Raw genomic sequence first — 18,218 nt, 5'->3', positions numbered from 1 at the left:
ATTCCGTATTCTCGCTTGTCATTCGTTTTCATTTATTTAAAATATATTTTTAATAAATTGATTTTACTTATGATATATTCTATTCGACTTTCGATAAATAGACGAACAAAAACAATAAGTGCGTTCATATTGCTATTTCATCCTATTAGGCAAATAAATTATTAACGATGAAGTAAATAATAAAATTATAAAGTAATATAATAATAAATACGTTGCTTAACGCTAAAGTAAATAATAAATTTATAAAATAATATATTAATATATACGTTTACTTAACAACAAAGTAAATAGCACTAACATGGATGCTTATTTTTCTATAAGTTTTACAACAAATTAATTTTCATGAATTTTGTTGTAAAATTGATTGGTAGCATATTTTATTAAGTTGATGATTTTCTCGGGTACCATGTACCCCATTTTACCATTCCCGATAAATGTTTGGATCTATTATGATATAATCTTTTAGAATTTAGGATAGTATGGGTACATACGGATTCTATACTATTCATACTTACATTTTTTTTATATATTTTATTGGAAAAATAATAAATTTTAATTAATTTTGTCACGTTTACTTAGTTGAAAATTAAGCAAGGTATAAATTTCAAATTATTTTTCACAAATTACAAAATGTGTTATTTTTTGCTTCTTACCAAGCACATGTTAACTCCGACATTATTCAAGGAGAATGATTATTAGCCTCTTCAATTTAATTTTCTCCGACTACAAAACACTAATTATTCTATTAATTTAAAAATGATTAATCTCACATAATTTTTTTCCATTAAAGACCCTATATAGCTTAAATGCCACAATAAAATTTTTTCATAATGACATCATTAATGACCACGGACCGTCACCTTAGTCTAATTATATAAATGGAGAATTTTTTTTAAAAAGAAATAAAAATAATAATAAGAAAGCACCTGATCCTACGTCCACAATTTGGCAGGAGCTACACGTGTGTTTGTTTTGATTCATTGCTCGCCCGTGCGAGATCGCACGTGTTAATCTGACGGTCTGTCTCTCTCCCTTCCCCAGTATTTTTTTTCTTTTACATAAGGCCCAGCCCATTATTCCTCCGTTGGCTGGCTTCCCTCTCTCTCTCTCTCTCTCTCTCTGTATCATCATCATCATCATCATCCCATTCCCATTCTCCTTCCCTTTTTTCTATTTTTATTGTTATTTTTATTTGCTCGTTAAATTTTTCTTCTGTCTCTGTTCTCTGTTTCTCTTTTCTCGGACTCATTCCCATTTCTATCTGCTGCTAGTCCCTCCCTCCCATAGCCATAAAAGCGTTAAGCTGATTTCAACCAGCACTGCTTGCTTCTGCCTCTTAGTTGCCTGTTCTCCCCTCCCGGCGATCCCTGATCTGCATCTTCTTCTCCGCCTGCAGCTGAGAGGTTATTGCTCATCTCAAGTGAAAGAGGTGATAATTCTTTTTATCTTAGGGTTTTGTAGTTTGTGGATTTCCCGGCTAATCAGTGAGCGGATTCAGTTGTGATTGCTGCCTGATGGTCCAAGCGAGAAGGGAACTTCAGTTTGGGGAGAAATTAATCCTCAATAGACTTACTCGTGTTGAACTTCAACGTCTCATTTCTCCCTCCCCCGTTGCCCCTAGTCTCTCTCCGTCCCTGTCAATGGAGGGTTCTGGAGCAAAGATTGTCGCTTTTTGCTGCTCGGAGGTGCTTCTTCCATGATCTGGACCGCTCAAAATTAGGGTTTTCAGCGTATGATTAGAAAATTAGGAGCCTTTTTTTTCATACCAACAACTTTATCGATTCTACTATTTCCTTTGCTTTCTATTTCTACTATGGAATCTTTGTTTGATTTATTTATAATCTCTGTTTTGATGTTACAATAATACTCTGCACTACTAATTATCGTTCTCTATTTCTTTCTATCTTCCCTTCCCCCCCTCCCTCCGCTTCGTACTGATCTTCATCAGTCGGTGCAGCATAGGTGCAAACTTTTCGAATCTGAAACAGATCACAGGGTACTGGTGCTGTTTGCTCTCTTAACGGACTGTTGATTGATTGCTACTGACCGGTGTCGCTAGATTATTGCAAGCACTGAAGCCTTGTGCTGTTTGGGTCGGTGAAGTGATTATATGCCATGTTATACTTGTGACCCGCAAGTTGAAATGCTTTTCCTGATGGCAATCAAGACATTGTAGCCAGAGATCTCTTGTCAAAAGGGGTTGATAGACCGTCTCTGGTGCTGGAGAGTTACTTAGACTCAGACCACCAAGGGGCTGTGCCCCTTATGGTCCCATCTCGGGTGTCTGGTGGGCTAACCCAGTCTTCTTCAAGCTCAGGAGTTTATTACCAAGGAGATGCTCAGTCGCAGACGGTGGTTAACTCCCACTTGAGCTCATCCTTTGCTAACTCTTCTAACTCACTACCAGGAACTGGTCGTTCCAATCGAGGAGCGGTTTCGGGGGACATGAACAGTGCTGCCTTGAACAGTGCGGGAAATTCTGGACCTAGTGTTGGAGCGAGCTCTCTAGTTACAGATGCCAATTCGGCCCTCTCTGGAGGACCACATTTGCAGAGAAGTGCAAGTATAAACACAGAATCCTACATGCGCTTACCAGCATCCCCTATGTCGTTCACTTCAAATAACATCAGTATTTCTGGTTCATCTGTCATAGATGGATCCTCTGTAGTGCAACAAAGTCCTCACCAAGATCAACCTGCTCAACAAATGCAGCAGAGTCAACAACAGCAACAGGGGAACTCGAGCGTGACATCCGTACCCCCATCACAAGCTGGCCAAGTTTTGCTTCCGATGGGAGCTCGGGTTCCTGGATCCTTCATTCAGGACCCAAATAGTCTGTCCCATCTGCAGAAGAAGCCCAGGATTGATATTAAGCAAGAAGATATCATACAGCAGCAGGTCCTGCAACAACTGCTGCAGAGGCCAGATCCGATGCTACAGAACCATAATCCGCAGTTACAGGCATTGTTACAGCAGCAGAGACTGCGGCAACAGCAGCAGCAGATCCTGCAGTCTATGCCGCATTTGCAGAGAGCCCATCTGCAGCAGCAACAGCATCAGCAGCAGCAGCAGCTGCAGCTGAGACAGCAGCTACAACAGCAGGGCATGCAGCCCATGAATGTAAAACGCCTCTATGATAGTGGTGTGTGTTCTCGAAGGCTTATGCAATACCTTTATCATCAGAGACAACGACCACTCGTGAGTTGAATTCTATATCCCGCAAGCAATACTACTTTTTTTTTTACTTCCACTTATATTGTGAACTCCATACATCTTCGGCATTACTTCCTAAATTTCATTTTCTTCCTTAATATTAATGGAGATTCTTCTATAAATGGCTTTACTGAGTCAGATGGGTTTATTCTATGTGTTCATGTTTCAACAGGATAATGCTATTGCTTACTGGAGGAAGTTCGTGACAGAATATTATTCCCCTCGTGCAAAGAAAAGATGGTGCTTGTCATTGTACGAGAATGTTGGACAACATGCACTTGGTGTTTTCCCTCAGGCAGCTATGGTCTGTTCGTCTGTGATTTTAAGATGCTATTCATGCTTTCTTTCTGTATCAAGAAAAAGTTATGCCAAGCGGCAGATACAATATAGATAGTTCACCTATGCATCGGCTGATACTCATCTTTACCTTCGTTGTCTTTCTTCAGGACGCGTGGCATTGTGACATCTGTGGCTCCAAGTCTGGAAGGGGCTTTGGTAAGACAATGCTACCGTGTTATCCTAGTTCTACTTGGAAGATAATTGCTTGTTTATTTGTTTTTGTGATCAAATGAATGGATACTAGTTTAATAGATGCCAAAGCAGAAGGGTGCTTCTGAAGTTTGTTATATCTGTGGTCTAGTATGCTCTTGTGGTATGCCATGTTATCCTTGATGTTGAAAACTTGAAGCAAGGCAATTTACTTCTATGTCTGTTTTCACTCATTATTTTGCCCTGTGCCTTCTTAACGCATGATGATGTAGCATTAGAATTCTCAAGAAAGTAGGAATCAGTTAGTCCTTTAATGTGCATTCGGCAATTATACCTTAACGATGGATTTATTGTTTTGTCTCTTCTGGGGTCTGGGTGTATTGTTTAACTGATTCTTGCTTCTGCTTGTGTTGACAGAGGCAACTTTTGAAGTACTTCCAAGACTTAATGAAATCAAATTCGGCAGTGGGGTCATTGATGAGCTTTTATTTTTGGACTTGCCTAAAGAGTATAGATTCCCTTCTGGAATAATGGTGTTGGAGTACGGGAAAGCAGTTCAAGAGAGTGTGTATGAGCAACTTCGTGTTGTTCGTGAAGGCCAGCTTCGGATCATTTTCGCACATGATCTAAAGGTTAGTAAACCTAATTGTGTTTCACAGGCTAGTAGTTAATAATTGGTCCACCTTTTTTTGAGTGAAGTACTCAAGTCTACCTCTTTTATCTCTCAGATACTGTCATGGGAGTTTTGTGCTCGTAGGCATGAAGAACTCCTTCCTCGGCGTCTGGTTGCTCCACAGGTACAAGACTCCTATGTAACTGAGGGCAAGCTTGGCAGCATCATTTTATTTACCTTTTCCTTTGTCAATGGTATTTTCCATGTTTTGCAGGTCCATCAGTTGGTCCAGGTCGTGCAGAAGTGTCAGAGCACAATTGCTGAAAGTGGAGCTGATGGAGTCTCCTCCCAGGATTTACAGACTAACAGTAATATGTGAGTTCGCAGATAATGCGAAACATTTTTGTCATGTTTCTTCAAATGTTTCTGATGTAAATTTGATTTCCCTCTTGTAGGGTTCTCTCAGCGGGGCGTCAGCTTGCTAAAAGCTTGGAGCTTCAGTCGTTGAATGACCTCGGATTCTCCAAAAGATATGTCAGATGTTTGCAGGTAAGTATTGCAAGATGTAATCATTATTGTTCAAATGATTTTATCATATCCCTCTCTTGTTTTTACTTGTGGTTTTTGATTTGTAACAGATCTCTGAGGTTGTCAATAGCATGAAGGATCTCATAGATTTCTGCAAGGAGACCAATAAAGGACCTATAGGTGATCTACGCAGCCCTTTGATTTTTTTAAGCCTTGATATGAGCACATCTCCATTTTTCCAGTCAGTAAGAGAAATGTCGTGTTTAATGTGCAGAGGGCTTGAAAAACTATCCTAGACACACCTCTGCAGCTAAACTTCAGATGCAGAAGATGCAGGAGATGGAGCAGCTTGCAAGCGTACAGGGCCTCCCAACTGATCGAAACACACTTAATAAGCTGATGGCGCTGCAGCATTCTGGTCTGAACAACCAAATGGGCCACCCCAACATGGCTCATCGTGGAGCCCTGAGTGGGTCTGCCCAAGCTGCTTTGGCCCTCACAACAGGCTACCAGAACCTGCTCATGCGTCAGAACTCCATGAACTCCAACTCAAGCACCCTTCAGCAGGAGGCGTCCTCTTTCAGCAATTCTGCCCAGAGCCCATCAGCCACATTTCAAGGCCCGAAGATATTCCACTCTAGCGGCTATTCAAGCCCGAATCTTCCCCCGCAGCAGCGGGCGCTGAACGGGCCGACTAACCTACTCCAGCAAAACCCTAACCCAACTCAGGGAAACCAAACTCTCCAGCAGCAGATGATTCAGCATCTTCTGCAGGAGATGTCTAATAACAATGGTGGCGGAGGAGGGGTTCAACAGGCCCAGGCTCATCTCAGGAGTGGTATGGGTTTCGGGAATAACAACTCAGCGCCACCCCAGGCGCAGGCTCGAGCCCAGGTTCAGCCTGCCTCGTCCAACGTCTCCGGTCCAGCACCTAGTCGGAGCAACAGCTTCAAAGGCACTGCCTCCAACAGCGATTCCTCTGCACCCCCTGCAACTGGGAATAACGGGTTCAACCCTGGTAGAGCGCCTGATATGCCTCAGGGTCTCCACTTATCAGATGATATTGTTTCTGATATTGCCCAAGAGTTCACCGGCAATAGCTTCTTCAGCAGTGATCTCGATGACACCATGGGTTTTGGGTGGAAGGCGTAACATGACTAACACTAATTTGGCCAGCCCAACCGATAATGATAATGGTGAGATTGTCATTCAATCTTAAGGGAGTTCTGTCTTACCTCTGTACAGCGTGTTCTAAAATGGATGCGGGATTTTCATTCTTTCTGTTCATTTTTATTTTTTTTTGTTGTTTTTTTTTGGGGCTCTCTGTCTTTTTTTTTTTTGTTTTTAACTCGTTTCTAATTGTGGTTGTGGCTTCACAAACTGGTGTTGCAACACTTGCAAGCAATTTTAGAATATTTAGGGAAAATCTTCTTTGGCGGGGCTTCGTCTATGTCGTCGTTATAAGTCAGTGCAAGTGTAATCTATTGCATAAGCTACTTGTTGAGGAAGAACAGCTTCGATTTCATTCTCATGGCTTCTGTATGATGAAGATCTAGTACTCCCATGTGCCGGAGATTGTTCTACTTTTCATTATCATGGATTTTATATGATGATTTAGTACACCATGTGCTGGAGATTGCTGGACTTTTGGTGGTTGGTTAGTTCGATGTTCCATTCGGTGACCGTTTATGTTAGCTTGCTGTCGGATTTTGCCTCTGCTTTTTTTATACATGGAATGGATGCATGCATGTGAATCTTGAATGGTCAAAAAATTCCATCAAAAGGAAACTCCCAAAGTAATAAATCAGTATTGCGCATGTCTACGACTACACCAACGGTACTATATACTAGTGGCTATGCTGCTGGTGTGATACCAATTACCAAATGTTAGTCTAAACCGAAAACGGAAACTCATGTAATTTGGCTGCTTCTCGACTCGATTCGCTTGCTCGGGCATATTAACACGGAATCCACGCTCAGACCTCCTTTGGTGTGTGTGCAGTCTATCTGTACCATGGAGAACTTGACTCTCGAGGGCATGTGTGTGTTTTCCACTATGAAATCACCGGCGTGGTAGTGGACCCAGTTGCCAGGGTCATGCAAGTAGCACTCAGACGTGGCTTCCTGGCAGCCCGATGTCGACAGCTGGAACCGGACGGGCTTGATGTCCCAGCCGTGAACTCTACCAAGATCACAGACCCGACGTCCAAATCGCTTTAGGGTCTTGCCTAGTTGTAGCCTGAAGAAGAGGCTGTACTTTCCGGGCAGGAGGAATTCGAACTCTATTTCACCCACCAATTCGACCCACCAGATCTGCTGGAGATATGCCACTGTGTTGAACCTAACATCAATTAACACCCCCAATTAAACAATGCACAGAGAGATCATTTTGCCATACATGACACTATTTTCCTCAAAAGAATTTTTCCGACATTTTGTTTCAGTATTCTTGACGGGGATAGGACTACCCGATCATCAAAATCTTATTCAGTTAACGCGCTAATATATATAGGTATGTATATATAGCCCGAGGACAATGAGTCTGCAGTGTCACGAAGACAAGGCTTCGCATGGATTAGAGAGCGCAGGAAGGACCATTAAATATGGGGCTATTTCTAGCTAATGATGTTTTTGCCAATTGACTGTTGTCGTCAATAATCCTCAAAAGAGGAAAAGCGTAATGGAGTTAAATAAATTACCTGGACTCTCCTGTTGGAATATGATTCCAATATCTTCGATCATCCATTCCCGTTATTTTCAATGCCTTGGAAGAAATTGATAGATACATTTTAGCAGAAACTTTATCAAGCCAAACTTCCTGCAACAAATAATGTCCATAGTTTATCTACCCAAAAAATAATAATATTAATAATATGTCCATATATAGTTGAAAACTTATTATCATATTGATCAATCAGTGCATATTATTAGACTAATTCGAGATTTAATGCCGGGACAATCAGATATAATCTTAACAAGCACAGGCGAACTGTCATATAAGGTTTTTTGAAATGAAGGCGTTATTAGACATACCTTTGTACCGCCATCGAAGGCATTCGGCCGACAGAGTCTTGCGTAAATCTCTTTCTTGGTTAAATATCCGACTGGTTCGCCAAGAACTCTCTCCATGAGAAACTCATAATTCGAGGGCAGCTTTGACTTCCACAAATTATCGGCCAATGAGGCAATTCGAAATGCCCTGTTCAGCCCGGCCAACTTACAGATCTCTGGCGGATCCAACTCCGCGAGGATCATCGTGATGCAACTATCCGGCAAGTCTCCAAGGCCAGGCTCCGGAACCGAGTCTGATGACCCTTTAGTACTCTCATCAGTACTTGCAGAAAAGAACACGGAGATGATTCCTCCCATGGAGAGAACCGGTGTATGTTGGAGAGAGATCGAGAAAAAGAAAAGGGACACTTATGGCTGCTGACCTTATTGACTAGCTAATCGGATGTCTTTTAGAGGTAGAGCAAGATGAGGTAGAACAAGTGAGAATTAAAGGGCCATGAGAGCCGGAGTTGATGGTTTATCATTTTCCTCATGGAATGCATACGATTATAATTATGCTGTATTATGAACTACAATAATCGTTTAAAAGAAGAAGAAGAAGAAGAAGACGACGACGACGGTCAAGAGGTGAAAGGAAAGGGCATAAATCAAAATGAGCTTCTACGATCTGCAAGTGGGACGTGTAGAAAAATCAGGAAAAATGTGCATGGAAGTATAATACTATATATCTTTATATTTTATATATATGTGAAGAATTAGTGCGAACTGTTTTAGCATTGAAATTATTGGTTGCGCTCAATACCTATGTTGAGTTGGGAAGACCAACATAGAATCAAGTCTGACTTTCGGTTGTGAGTTTTCTTCTATTTGCTATTTTCGCTCCCTCTCTCTCCACTATTAAGCGTTGCTTTCGTGTGCTCGCGATGGAAATAAAACGTTTCCATTCATACATACTACTGACGCTTCTCGGTGATACAATACAATAAGTTTGTCCTTACAATATCATTGCCCTCTTTTTTTTTTTTTCTTGGATCAACGAGATATGTTGCCAAGAGAAAGTAAGGGTGAAACAAAACGCGTTAATTACTGATATTAGTCAGATCAGAAGGAACACGACGATAGTAATATTAATCGTGTACGTTGGAAAGATTAAACTTTATGGCATTATGATTGATTTCTGCCCTTTATCTTTACAATCACGCATGTGTTATGTTCTTCGACTGATCCTAATTTGAGAGAGAATTTTTTTAAAAAAAAAAAAAAAAAAAAAAAGAGGCAGCCCTTTTTTTCATATATCTTCCCTGGATCCCAGTCCCTGCCGGTTAGTGAATGTCGTTTAATCCTATGATTAGAATTAGAATAATGAATAAAATAAATAGATTTGTCAAAGCATCAAATCCATGCAAATCTCATGTGGGTGACTCTAAACAATTTTGCCGGGGCACAGACTTAAAAAATAGAACCCACATCATGCACGCTTCCACTGGTCCAGTCTATACATAGTCTCACTTCCTTCCGCGACATATTCAGATATTAACAAAACAGACTGGCCCCTTTTTCAATTTATTATTATTATTGACAAACAGAATCGAATGAATGAATAATTATATATTTAATTTTCACCATGATCATTGGAGCAACAGGTGATGATGATGTCGAGTGCCATTAATTAGCAGCTAATTCATAGTGCGTGTGATCCGAGTTGATGATTAGAAAACAGCACCCACCCAACAAATAAAGCTGTCATCAGAGTTGAACATTACTCCCACCAATCATTAAAATCAAAACTCTCTGTGGTCCATAAGAAGCATTGCACATCCTACCATATTTATTCACCCAAATATTTCTATCCTATCGTCTTTTATTTAAGTGCATTGGTCCCATAAGAAGACGGGGAAATTATGTGGCCGAGGCAGAATCACCGCGGTTGGCCCCTTTAGGGTCATTTTGCAAATCGCCCCCCAAAAGGTAGCCAAGACGAACGATTCCGCCTTGGGACCATACGAAAACAAACGAAGGAGATACCACCCACCACCCCCCCCCCCCCCCCCCCCCAAAAAAAAAAATAAATGGACAAGGAGAATTCTTCAAAGACCAGGGATGCACCGTGGTTGGGCTTTGGCTGGATACTGGCATTGCCACGATCACCGTGTAGCTCTACTGTTTCCCCCAAATGCTTCAACCACATGAAATTTCTGGTTGATCAACCTTCCAATTGAATGGTCCATAGATACGAGAGGTCATTCGAAAATCAATCACCGCCTGCCTGCCTGCCTCTTCCAGGAATCCTCCACAATCAATTCATCAACTCCCCAGTCCTCATAGCTGCAAGCAGTATATAACTCTCATTACCGTTGGTATTTTCCATACGAGAATACAAACATGAACGGGAATATGCAGAGAGCGAGCAGCACTTCTCATCTATCTTCGATAAGAAAATGTCACGCAAGGAAGTTCCATGTAGCAGCTCTACACAGCTAAATAAACTCGCCTTCCATCGGGCAAGTGGCGGCGAATGATGAAAGGAATCTTCCGCTCCCTCAACTCCTTCATTGCAATCTGATACAATCAAGAATCCTCCGTTACTGAACTCTTCCGCATTACATTAACATGCATTCCATCTCGTGAATATAAAACAGCCATCTTACGAATACTTGGCTCATCTCATTGCAACAGATGCGTATATCTTACAAGTAAGATGAAAACAAACATAAGCACTTACCGCGATACCTCAAGTGGGTCTGTCTAGCCTTCAAGCTCAACCATCACTGGGGCGTTCATGCTGCTCTCAGTCAAAGGGAAGTTTTGGTCAGCAATGGTATTCATTAGTTAGGCAGAAAGATGGAAAAAGAGGGAGGCAGGTCCATGATAAAAACCTGATCTGTAAAGCTCGAGTACCCAGAATTCTTGCTCGCACATACTTGGTCATATACTTGCAAGTCTTCCTTTCCTTTTTCGCCGACTCCTGCTCTTCTTTTTCTTCAGCATCAACAGGTTCTAGAATGTCGTCATTGTTGTTATTGGCATCTACTTCATCCTCGACCCCTTGCTGTTAAATCGAACCCAGCCCAACCAACTTCAATAATAGAGATATTCTAATCTCTCTTAAAAAAAAATGACACATTTTGATTTCATTGGATAGAATTCCCGAGTAGCAAGCAAGCACTGTTCCGCACCTCAATCTCGGGCTCTTGGGGCTCATCCTCTTAACTGTATCAGTAAAAGAACACTTCAAATAAAAAAATAGAAAAAATATAAATTAAGTTACTGAGTTCATCACGGCATCGTCCGAGAGTCATTGCAAATAGTGAAAATCTTATTAGAGAAGTAAAACCTGAACCAGCGAAGAAGAGAAGCTGAACAAAAACAACAGTAATCATGCCATGGCTAATTTTATGGTAGAACACAGTCGGGATCGTGCAAAACATACATTTAAAGGAGAAACCGCTGAATTTAATTGCAGACCTCCGTAAAGTGTGGACCTCCTCCGCCCATCGTGGCTGTCCCCCGGCCGTATCTCTCCATTGTGGTGAGGAAGCCATTATGATGGCTCCAGTCCAGCCTATCCAACCGATGAAGTTGTGAAGAGATTTCGAGTATCCATGATTATGGTCCTGTTCCGTTCACGAGGTGATTCCAGCTCAGAGACCAATTAGGCATTTTTGGGGCCTCTGGTCAGCTCAAATATGCTTATTATCTATGATTGTTCGGCGGAAAATTATGGTCATGCATTTGTTAGAAAGTAACCGTGCTAGCGGGCAACGCATGTCATGTCATATTGTATCGGAAGGTGTAGGAAGTTGGTAAGCCGATGATGGGGAACCTGACTCATTGCATTCTCTCTGGACCTTTTCTAGTGTAGAGATACGTAATGGATTAATCTAAGCAACTAGGGAAAGATTCACGTTGTAATGATCTAATGGTCTCAAGACACTACGTTGTTAGGAACACGCCAATTATTGATCGCTGATGGTTTTTAAAGACGATAAGTTGCCTAAATTATATTACTTTTTTACTTTTATGTACTATATTATTTAGATAAATAAAACATAAATTAAGAACATTATTGGAGTGCCGCAGGGGAATGGCCGCTACGGGACGGCCACTCTCGGGAGCTCCCGCCGTCACTTTATAATTACCCCAAATCCAACCGGAAATTTTATTATTATTTTTCCTTAATTTAATTTAGTTTGACAGTGAATCGATTATCCCCACAAATTAAAATTAATAAACTCTAAAAACGATATGCTTAGTGTATACCATCGACATCGTCCCTATACTCTCGACATTTGCCTCGTACTTCTACTGATCTTACACCCAGCAATTGCAATAATCAATTTCTATCCTCCCCAACATGGCACATCTAAAACTACGAATGTTAATCAGATTGTTATCGGTCTGTCCACTGAGATTGAGTAAATTAATTTATCCGTTGTATTACTCGACAATTGCTATCGATCCAAGCTTCTAAGGGGACGTTTGGTTTCAGAGTTAAAGTAACTTTGATTTTGATTTTGATTTTGATTTTGATTGTGAAAAAAGACAAATAAGATGGTATTATAAATTTGATTTGAAAAACGTGTATTTTTGTTGTGTAATGGGTAGAGTTAAAATCAAAATCATGATTCTAAAATCTGATCATGAAACCGAACAGACCCTTAGTTATAGAAAGTATGCCAAAACCAATTAATTGAGTCTGAATTTAGACAATTATATTTGTGATGAAGTTATCCTTTTAATAGGACAAGAGAGTAGACTATAGACAATAGTTTTTGCAAGTCTATTGACATGACCAACTTGATCCGAGACCTATGTCTCCTCCAACTCTCAACTAGCATATTATTATTGTCGTTTATATAATCTTCAATAGCCTCTAATTTTATTTTTTATTTTTTTGGCAATAAATTGCAGACGGGTCTCGCTGTCACTCTCTCTCGGTACCTATTAATATACATGCACTCTGATTAAGCTTTGATCAATCGATAATCAGACCAAGTGGCTCTGGAATCCAATCTGTCCATTGATCTAAAAGCTCTAGCTTGGACATAAAGGCATAATAATATGTTCATCATCTAGTATAAGATTATTTAATGTGTCTTCTTCAGGTACACGAACTTGGCAACGTGCTTGACTCCCTTGCCAGAAGTATCAGGCGCCGGAGAAATTGCTGGTGGCAAGCTACCGAAGTGGCCAGAGAGGCTAAATGCAGTCCCACCGAGGATCAGTCAAGGGACGATCGACGGTGTGACCCCAGAGCATTTCCAAAGTGAAAATGAATTGTGGAAGAGGAGAATCTCGTACTATAAGACAGTGAACAACCAGTTAGGGCAAGCAGGAAGGCATAGTTAGGAACCTCTTGGACATGAATGCACAATTGGGTGGGTTTGCAGCTGCCCTTGTTGAGGACCCTGTTTGGGTCGTGAATGTCGTGCCCGTCGAAGCTAGGCTCAACACCCTCCGAGTTGTCTATGAAAGAGGACTCGTTGGAACTTATCAGAGCTGGTACAACAGTCATTTATTCCTCTTTAAAACTGTTAAAAAGAGGTGCTTGTTCTCGAACAGGTATATCATCATCAACGGTGCATGTTTTGCAGGTGCCAAGCAATGTCTACTTATCCAAGGACGTAAGACCTCATCCATGCTGGTTCAGTATTTAGAACTTGTGATGCCAGGTAAATCGTCAGCTCTTGAAGGTTGATACTAGAAGTTTCGAATTCCAGGCGCTCTTAACATAATGAAATTTCCTACATAAGGAACTTTGAGAATCGCAATTTTTTTTTCCGCTACTTGCTTTGTTTAAATACGTGATGATATCTATCACATGCAAGCGTCATTGATAATATATGGCGGATGTGAAATGGAAGACATAATGTTGGAGATGGATAGTATCCTAAGGCCAGAAGGGAGCGTGATCATACGGGATGGTGTTGATGTCCTGGTGAAGGTCAAGAGCATCATCGACTGGATGAACTATGACAGCCAAATAATCAATCACGAAGACGGGCCTCTCGTGAGGGAGAAGCTTCTCTTTGCTGTGAAGTCGTGCTGGACAGCTCCAGCACCATTGGACTTTATCCATCATGTGTCCACAAACAGCAACCTAGCCCATGCTAGCTAGCTATCGACTTCTCCCGTATATACATTCCAATGTTTTTAGTTAAGAAGTGTTGTATCAACTTCCATTGTTTCGACTAAATTGTAGATCGGTCTTTAGTCTTTCTCGAGAGCAACAATCGATCTTTAATTAAAACACAATTAATTTAACGTCTTCTATCATATTACTGGAAAAAAGAACGAAATTTCGTACTTCATCAGAAATAAGATAATCTCAACTTCTGCATAATTGTGCAGATTGTACACTTGATCTTACGGTAGCCTGACAGTTTGGAAGCACCCGCCAGGCTACCGTTAGATCATCGTAATGTAGGACCCATCGGACAGTAGTGATCCAAATTCAACCCCGGTGAGAGGCATCGAACATTAATTGATGGCTATCTAGCTCGTAGTTACTGACTGAAGCAAGTTCCCTCGAACTCTGTAGCCTCACGAGGGAACTTGAAAGTTGAAATGTCAAACAGTTGATGCTGCCTCGATGCTGTCGATGTCATGGAATTTATCAAAAGTAGGAAAAGTAAAAGAGCAGCGTCAATCTCGCTCAGAGGTTGTGAGATGGATGTGGGTCTCTCGAGTCAACGCACTTTGAGTGAAAATGTCAACTCCGTCTTTGGCAAGTCAGAGAACAGTGGACTAATCTTGGACTTTTATTACCTAATCTCAGGCAAAAAACGGAAAAATAAATAAATAAAGAGATTATTTCATAATCATAATTAGGAAAAAATGGAAATATAGGAACTTATATCGATTGCATCTTCGACCACCTATCATATATATATATATATATATATAGATAAGTAAAAATTGACTCACAAAATAAAAAATAAATCAAACATTTGAATATTAAAAGCTTAAAAAACAATAATTTTATAGCAAAAATAAATGTGTAAATAGTAAATGCATGAATGGAATATTCATGATATATTTTTGTAATTTATATATATTTAATGAATTCATTGATATATGATTCATACAAATAAGACAATTAGTTACAACATTATTGTTGGATTATCTTACTTAGTCTAAATCTATTGAAAATTATGTTTTAAATTCAAATTAATCTTTTATTTTTATTAATAAGAAATAATTTATTAAAAATGTGAGCGATTCCCATAAAGATGAAAATAAGTATATGATACCCGTGCAATGTCCAAGATAAAACACTAATTAATGTGTAGTCCTAATTATTTTTTTGCCTCAACTTCAACTCATGGGTTTTTCATTCATATAATTAGGAAATCATAATTTTTTTGATTAAATTAACGAGCCAAAGACCCGAGAAAATTAAAGAATGCAAATCATAAAATTTTACAAATACAAAATCTTTTCAAATATATTCTGAATAATTCCCTATCAAAAAGCTTTAGTGGGCTGATTCAAGTAACTAGATACTTGTTCTCCTTAAACAATTCAAGCGGACTCGAATTAGATCAATCGGCTTGAATTGAATTGATCGGATCTCTTTAGACTTTTGAATATAAGGTTCACATCGAAAAAAAAAAAAAGCTTGGGCCCATGGCAAATGTCTTGCAATACAAACAAAACAACAGTAGCGGCAAATTGCGCGTATTCACACAGCGCGTCACACTCACTCTCAGTTCTTCGTCTTCCTTCCCACATCCTCCCATCCCCTTCCCACTCCATATAGTCAAAATTCACCTCCTCCTCCCCTGCTCTCTCTCTCTCTCTCTCTCTACCCCTTCTCTTCTTTCTCTTTCTGTCTCAACAGTGCTATCCTTCAATCTGCAATTTCTGCTGCAAAGAGGCTTATCAGCGCCAGCAGCTCAGTTTTTTCATTAAGCGTTGCGTGAACGATGGGCTTCCTCCAACGCCTTTTCGGAGGCAAGAAGAAGAAGGAGAAGTCAGGGGATAACCCGAGCAACTGGAAGCTCTGGTCCTTCTTCCAATCCCTTAATTCCAATAAGCGCCTCGCTCTCCCTTCTAGCTCCTTCAATCCCGCTCCTTACCCTGACGATCTCGAGCTCGACCCAAACAAGCACGCCATTGCCGTGGCAGTCGCAACCGCCGCCGTGGCTGAGGCCGCTCTTGCGGCCGCCCAGGCCGCCGCAGAGGTCGTCCGGCTTACCGGCGGCGGTGGGGGCGGAGTTAGTGGCGCTCCCCTGCCGCAAACTAGCAGGCCCCCCCGGCTGGTGCTGGTGGAGGAGGCCGCGGCGGTTAAGATTCAATGCGCCTTCCGAGGATACCTGGTTCGATCTCAGAATTCCTCTGTTGCCATATTTTGAATTCCTTCGGATCTCACTGCAACTGTTGATTCCATTTACATCCTTTGTGTGTAGGCAAGGAGGGCACTGAGAGCTCTGAAGGCACTGGTGAAACTCCAGGCCCTTGTGAGAGGCCATATGGTGAGAAAACGAATGACAGACATGCTACGTCGAATGCAGACTTTGGTCCGACTGCAGGCACGAGCTCGTGCTAGTCGCAATTGCTTATCGGCATCTTCGAATTCTCCAGGCAGTTCCTCATTCCATCAGCTCGTCAGTAAAGCTCCTTTTCCTGATACTGAAACAAATTTACGGTTTGTTTGTTTCGACTTAATTAAATAAATAAGTGCTTAAAATTAGCTACAAATTAGGTATAAGAGAAAATGAATCTAAGAAAGATGAGAGATGAGATCATTAAGCAAAAAATCACTTAATGAAATAAACAAAAATTTTTGATTCAATGAAATAAATCATTTCCTTTTCTCATATTTATTCATTCATCCTTCTTCCTATACATTTCTTCCCTTAACTAATTAAGCACTTCAAAAATTTAGTATTTAATTTATCAAACACCACCTTACTTACCGTCTGATGTTTGGGTAGTTTCACTCAAGAAACAAATTTGTAGGTTTGGCATCACAGTATAGTATATTGGGAACATCTAGCTAGGAAGTTCTGGGTTGACATTATGATCGTAGCAAGATCGGTGTTTGAATGGTGTTACGAATTGGTATCTGTCTCTGTTTCTGCTATCGCACATAAGCAAGTGCATCGACTTACAGTTCCTTACTGAGATTGTAATTCATCCTGGTAAATAAGCTTATATGATTTCAATATTCTATTTCTTACATTTTCAGAGATGTGGCTCTTATGCAAGCCATAGCCTAGATCCTGCACAAGTTGGTTCCAGTTGGCTAGATCGATGGATGGAAGAAAGTGCACGAAACAACAAGAAGGATTCCCAAGTTAGGAATGGACACGACGATGACAAGGGTACCAAGATTCTCGAAGTCGATACTTGGAAGCCTCGCTTCAATCCTCCACAGAACCACGAGTACAGAAGAACAGCTGACCGTGACTTTCCTTCCTGTTATGTTAGCTCTGGCCATATGGTGCTCGACTCTCCGTTGAAACACCCCATATCTTCACGTGGGGCTTTCTGTCTGAACGAGCAGGGAGGAAAGGGTGAAGCATTAAGGTACTTTGAGAACATCCAGCAGGCGAATCCTGTTCCATCAAGACCCGGGAGCAGCAGCTCTTGGAGAGACCCTTTCTCGCCCACAAAGAGCGAGGTCTCATGGGGAGGCTATAGCAGATACTTGGGTCATCCCAGTTATATGGCTAACACAGAATCATCCCGGGCTAAGGTCAGGTCACAGAGTGCCCCAAGGCAGAGGGTTGAGTTTGATAACTGCAGCTCGATGAGAAGGAATGTCCTGACGGAGTCTTGGGATGGTGGGCTCAATTCAGAAAGGAGGTATCCTCCGCATGCTGAGTTTCGGACCAGGGCCTACTCGGAGAGGCAGCATAGCATACGTTAGAAACAATTGCCCGACACCACTTCACAAGATTGATTCTTCTTCCCTCCCTGGCTAATTACTTCACAAGATTTGTTTTTACGAGTGTAAAGCTTGAGCGTTCTTTCCTCCCGTGTATTCGGAAGAAGTCAGATTGATGTCTGTAGCGTAGTTTATGATGAGTCTGCTGTGTTCTGTCCTTCGCGTGCGATACATGTATGTTTTTGCTGTAAAGAATCTTTGGTTGAAGGAGAAGATAACGGATTTGCATTGGCTGTCCAAACGTCCTGCTAAGCCCGATGATATATGATGTCATGATATCGAGTGCCCGTTACACGGTAGGGAAAGCAACGTCTGGTGCCCAAAAATTCATGTCGTGAATCAATAAGAATGTTGTTGGGACGAGGACAACGACGACAACCAGTACGACTGACAGGAGTGCCGTTGGGAACTCTACTGCCTCTTCGTCTGACAAATTTGGAAGATACTGATGCATGATTAAGAGGAGGT

General features: G+C 41.1%; 4 protein-coding genes and 1 pseudogene across 9 annotated transcripts; 3 read left to right on the top strand and 2 right to left on the bottom strand.

Annotated features, from left to right (window-relative positions):
- The first annotated feature begins 1,137 nt into the window (after positions 1-1,137).
- LOC116197353 (probable transcriptional regulator SLK2) lies at positions 1,138-6,426 on the top strand. 6 transcript variants are annotated; one of them, XM_031527476.1, is made up of 10 exons: positions 1,138-1,429; positions 1,949-2,563; positions 2,654-3,198; positions 3,386-3,517; positions 3,660-3,708; positions 4,120-4,334; positions 4,431-4,690; positions 4,771-4,864; positions 4,954-5,023; positions 5,118-6,426. In XM_031527476.1, exons 2-10 carry the CDS (start codon positions 2,266-2,268, stop codon positions 5,993-5,995), a joined length of 2,541 nt encoding a protein of 846 aa, XP_031383336.1. In that variant the 5' UTR covers positions 1,138-1,429; positions 1,949-2,265; the 3' UTR covers positions 5,996-6,426. The 6 variants fall into 6 exon arrangements, with proteins under 6 accessions (XP_031383336.1, XP_031383333.1, XP_031383334.1 ...); XM_031527473.1 differs by adding an exon at positions 1,499-1,685 and having other exon boundaries at positions 1,949-3,198; XM_031527475.1 differs by having other exon boundaries at positions 1,140-1,429; positions 1,949-3,198; positions 4,431-4,499; positions 4,590-4,690.
- Positions 6,172-8,657, bottom strand: LOC116197356 (F-box protein PP2-A13-like). The gene is made up of 3 exons (XM_031527478.1): positions 7,877-8,657; positions 7,543-7,661; positions 6,172-7,184 (listed from the first exon to the last, which is right to left on the bottom strand). The coding sequence occupies exons 1-3, from the start codon at positions 8,210-8,212 to the stop codon at positions 6,755-6,757; spliced, it is 885 nt and encodes a 294-aa protein (XP_031383338.1). The 5' UTR covers positions 8,213-8,657; the 3' UTR covers positions 6,172-6,754.
- A 1,238-nt stretch (positions 8,658-9,895) lies between these two features.
- On the bottom strand, positions 9,896-11,380 carry LOC116194054 (DNA-directed RNA polymerases II, IV and V subunit 6A-like). Its single transcript, XM_031522772.1, has 6 exons — positions 11,321-11,380; positions 11,190-11,211; positions 11,032-11,060; positions 10,732-10,904; positions 10,578-10,637; positions 9,896-10,414 (listed from the first exon to the last, which is right to left on the bottom strand). Exons 1-5 carry the CDS (start codon positions 11,378-11,380, stop codon positions 10,601-10,603), a joined length of 321 nt encoding a protein of 106 aa, XP_031378632.1. The 3' UTR covers positions 9,896-10,414; positions 10,578-10,600.
- Positions 11,381-13,217: 1,837 nt separating this feature from the next.
- Positions 13,218-13,973, top strand: LOC116194053 (annotated as a pseudogene).
- A 1,619-nt stretch (positions 13,974-15,592) lies between these two features.
- LOC116197355 (protein IQ-DOMAIN 14-like) lies at positions 15,593-17,991 on the top strand. The gene is made up of 3 exons (XM_031527477.1): positions 15,593-16,176; positions 16,267-16,464; positions 17,049-17,991. The coding sequence occupies exons 1-3, from the start codon at positions 15,784-15,786 to the stop codon at positions 17,730-17,732; spliced, it is 1,275 nt and encodes a 424-aa protein (XP_031383337.1). The 5' UTR covers positions 15,593-15,783; the 3' UTR covers positions 17,733-17,991.
- The last annotated feature ends 227 nt before the right edge of the window (positions 17,992-18,218 follow it).

The sequence above is a fragment of the Punica granatum genome, chromosome 2 (genome assembly GCF_007655135.1).
Source record: "Punica granatum isolate Tunisia-2019 chromosome 2, ASM765513v2, whole genome shotgun sequence".
NCBI classification, from domain to species: domain Eukaryota; kingdom Viridiplantae; phylum Streptophyta; class Magnoliopsida; order Myrtales; family Lythraceae; genus Punica; species Punica granatum.
The sequence above is the reverse complement of the archived record's forward strand: the minus strand, read 5'-3'. Positions and strand labels throughout refer to the sequence as shown.

Coding starts and splice junctions, on each gene's coding strand:
- LOC116197353 (XM_031527474.1), top strand. CDS start 2,266: ATGGTCCCATCTCGGGTGTCTGGTGGGCTAACCCAGTCTTCTTCAAGC. Junction 3,199..3,385: donor ATCAGAGACAACGACCACTC/GTGAGTTGAATT, acceptor ATGTTTCAACAG/GATAATGCTATTGCTTACTG. Junction 3,709..4,119: donor CAAGTCTGGAAGGGGCTTTG/GTAAGACAATGC, acceptor TTGTGTTGACAG/AGGCAACTTTTGAAGTACTT.
- LOC116197356 (XM_031527478.1), bottom strand. CDS start 8,212: ATGGGAGGAATCATCTCCGTGTTCTTTTCTGCAAGTACTGATGAGAGT. Junction 7,662..7,876: donor CCTTCGATGGCGGTACAAAG/GTATGTCTAATA, acceptor TATTTGTTGCAG/GAAGTTTGGCTTGATAAAGT. Junction 7,185..7,542: donor ATTCCAACAGGAGAGTCCAG/GTAATTTATTTA, acceptor AATTGATGTTAG/GTTCAACACAGTGGCATATC.
- LOC116194054 (XM_031522772.1), bottom strand. CDS start 11,380: ATGGAGAGATACGGCCGGGGGACAGCCACGATGGGCGGAGGAGGTCCA. Junction 11,212..11,320: donor GAGGTCCACACTTTACGGAG/GTCTGCAATTAA, acceptor GTTTTTGTTCAG/CTTCTCTTCTTCGCTGGTTC. Junction 10,905..11,031: donor CCCAAGAGCCCGAGATTGAG/GTGCGGAACAGT, acceptor TCGATTTAACAG/CAAGGGGTCGAGGATGAAGT.
- LOC116197355 (XM_031527477.1), top strand. CDS start 15,784: ATGGGCTTCCTCCAACGCCTTTTCGGAGGCAAGAAGAAGAAGGAGAAG. Junction 16,177..16,266: donor GCGCCTTCCGAGGATACCTG/GTTCGATCTCAG, acceptor CTTTGTGTGTAG/GCAAGGAGGGCACTGAGAGC. Junction 16,465..17,048: donor GTTCCTCATTCCATCAGCTC/GTCAGTAAAGCT, acceptor TTACATTTTCAG/AGATGTGGCTCTTATGCAAG.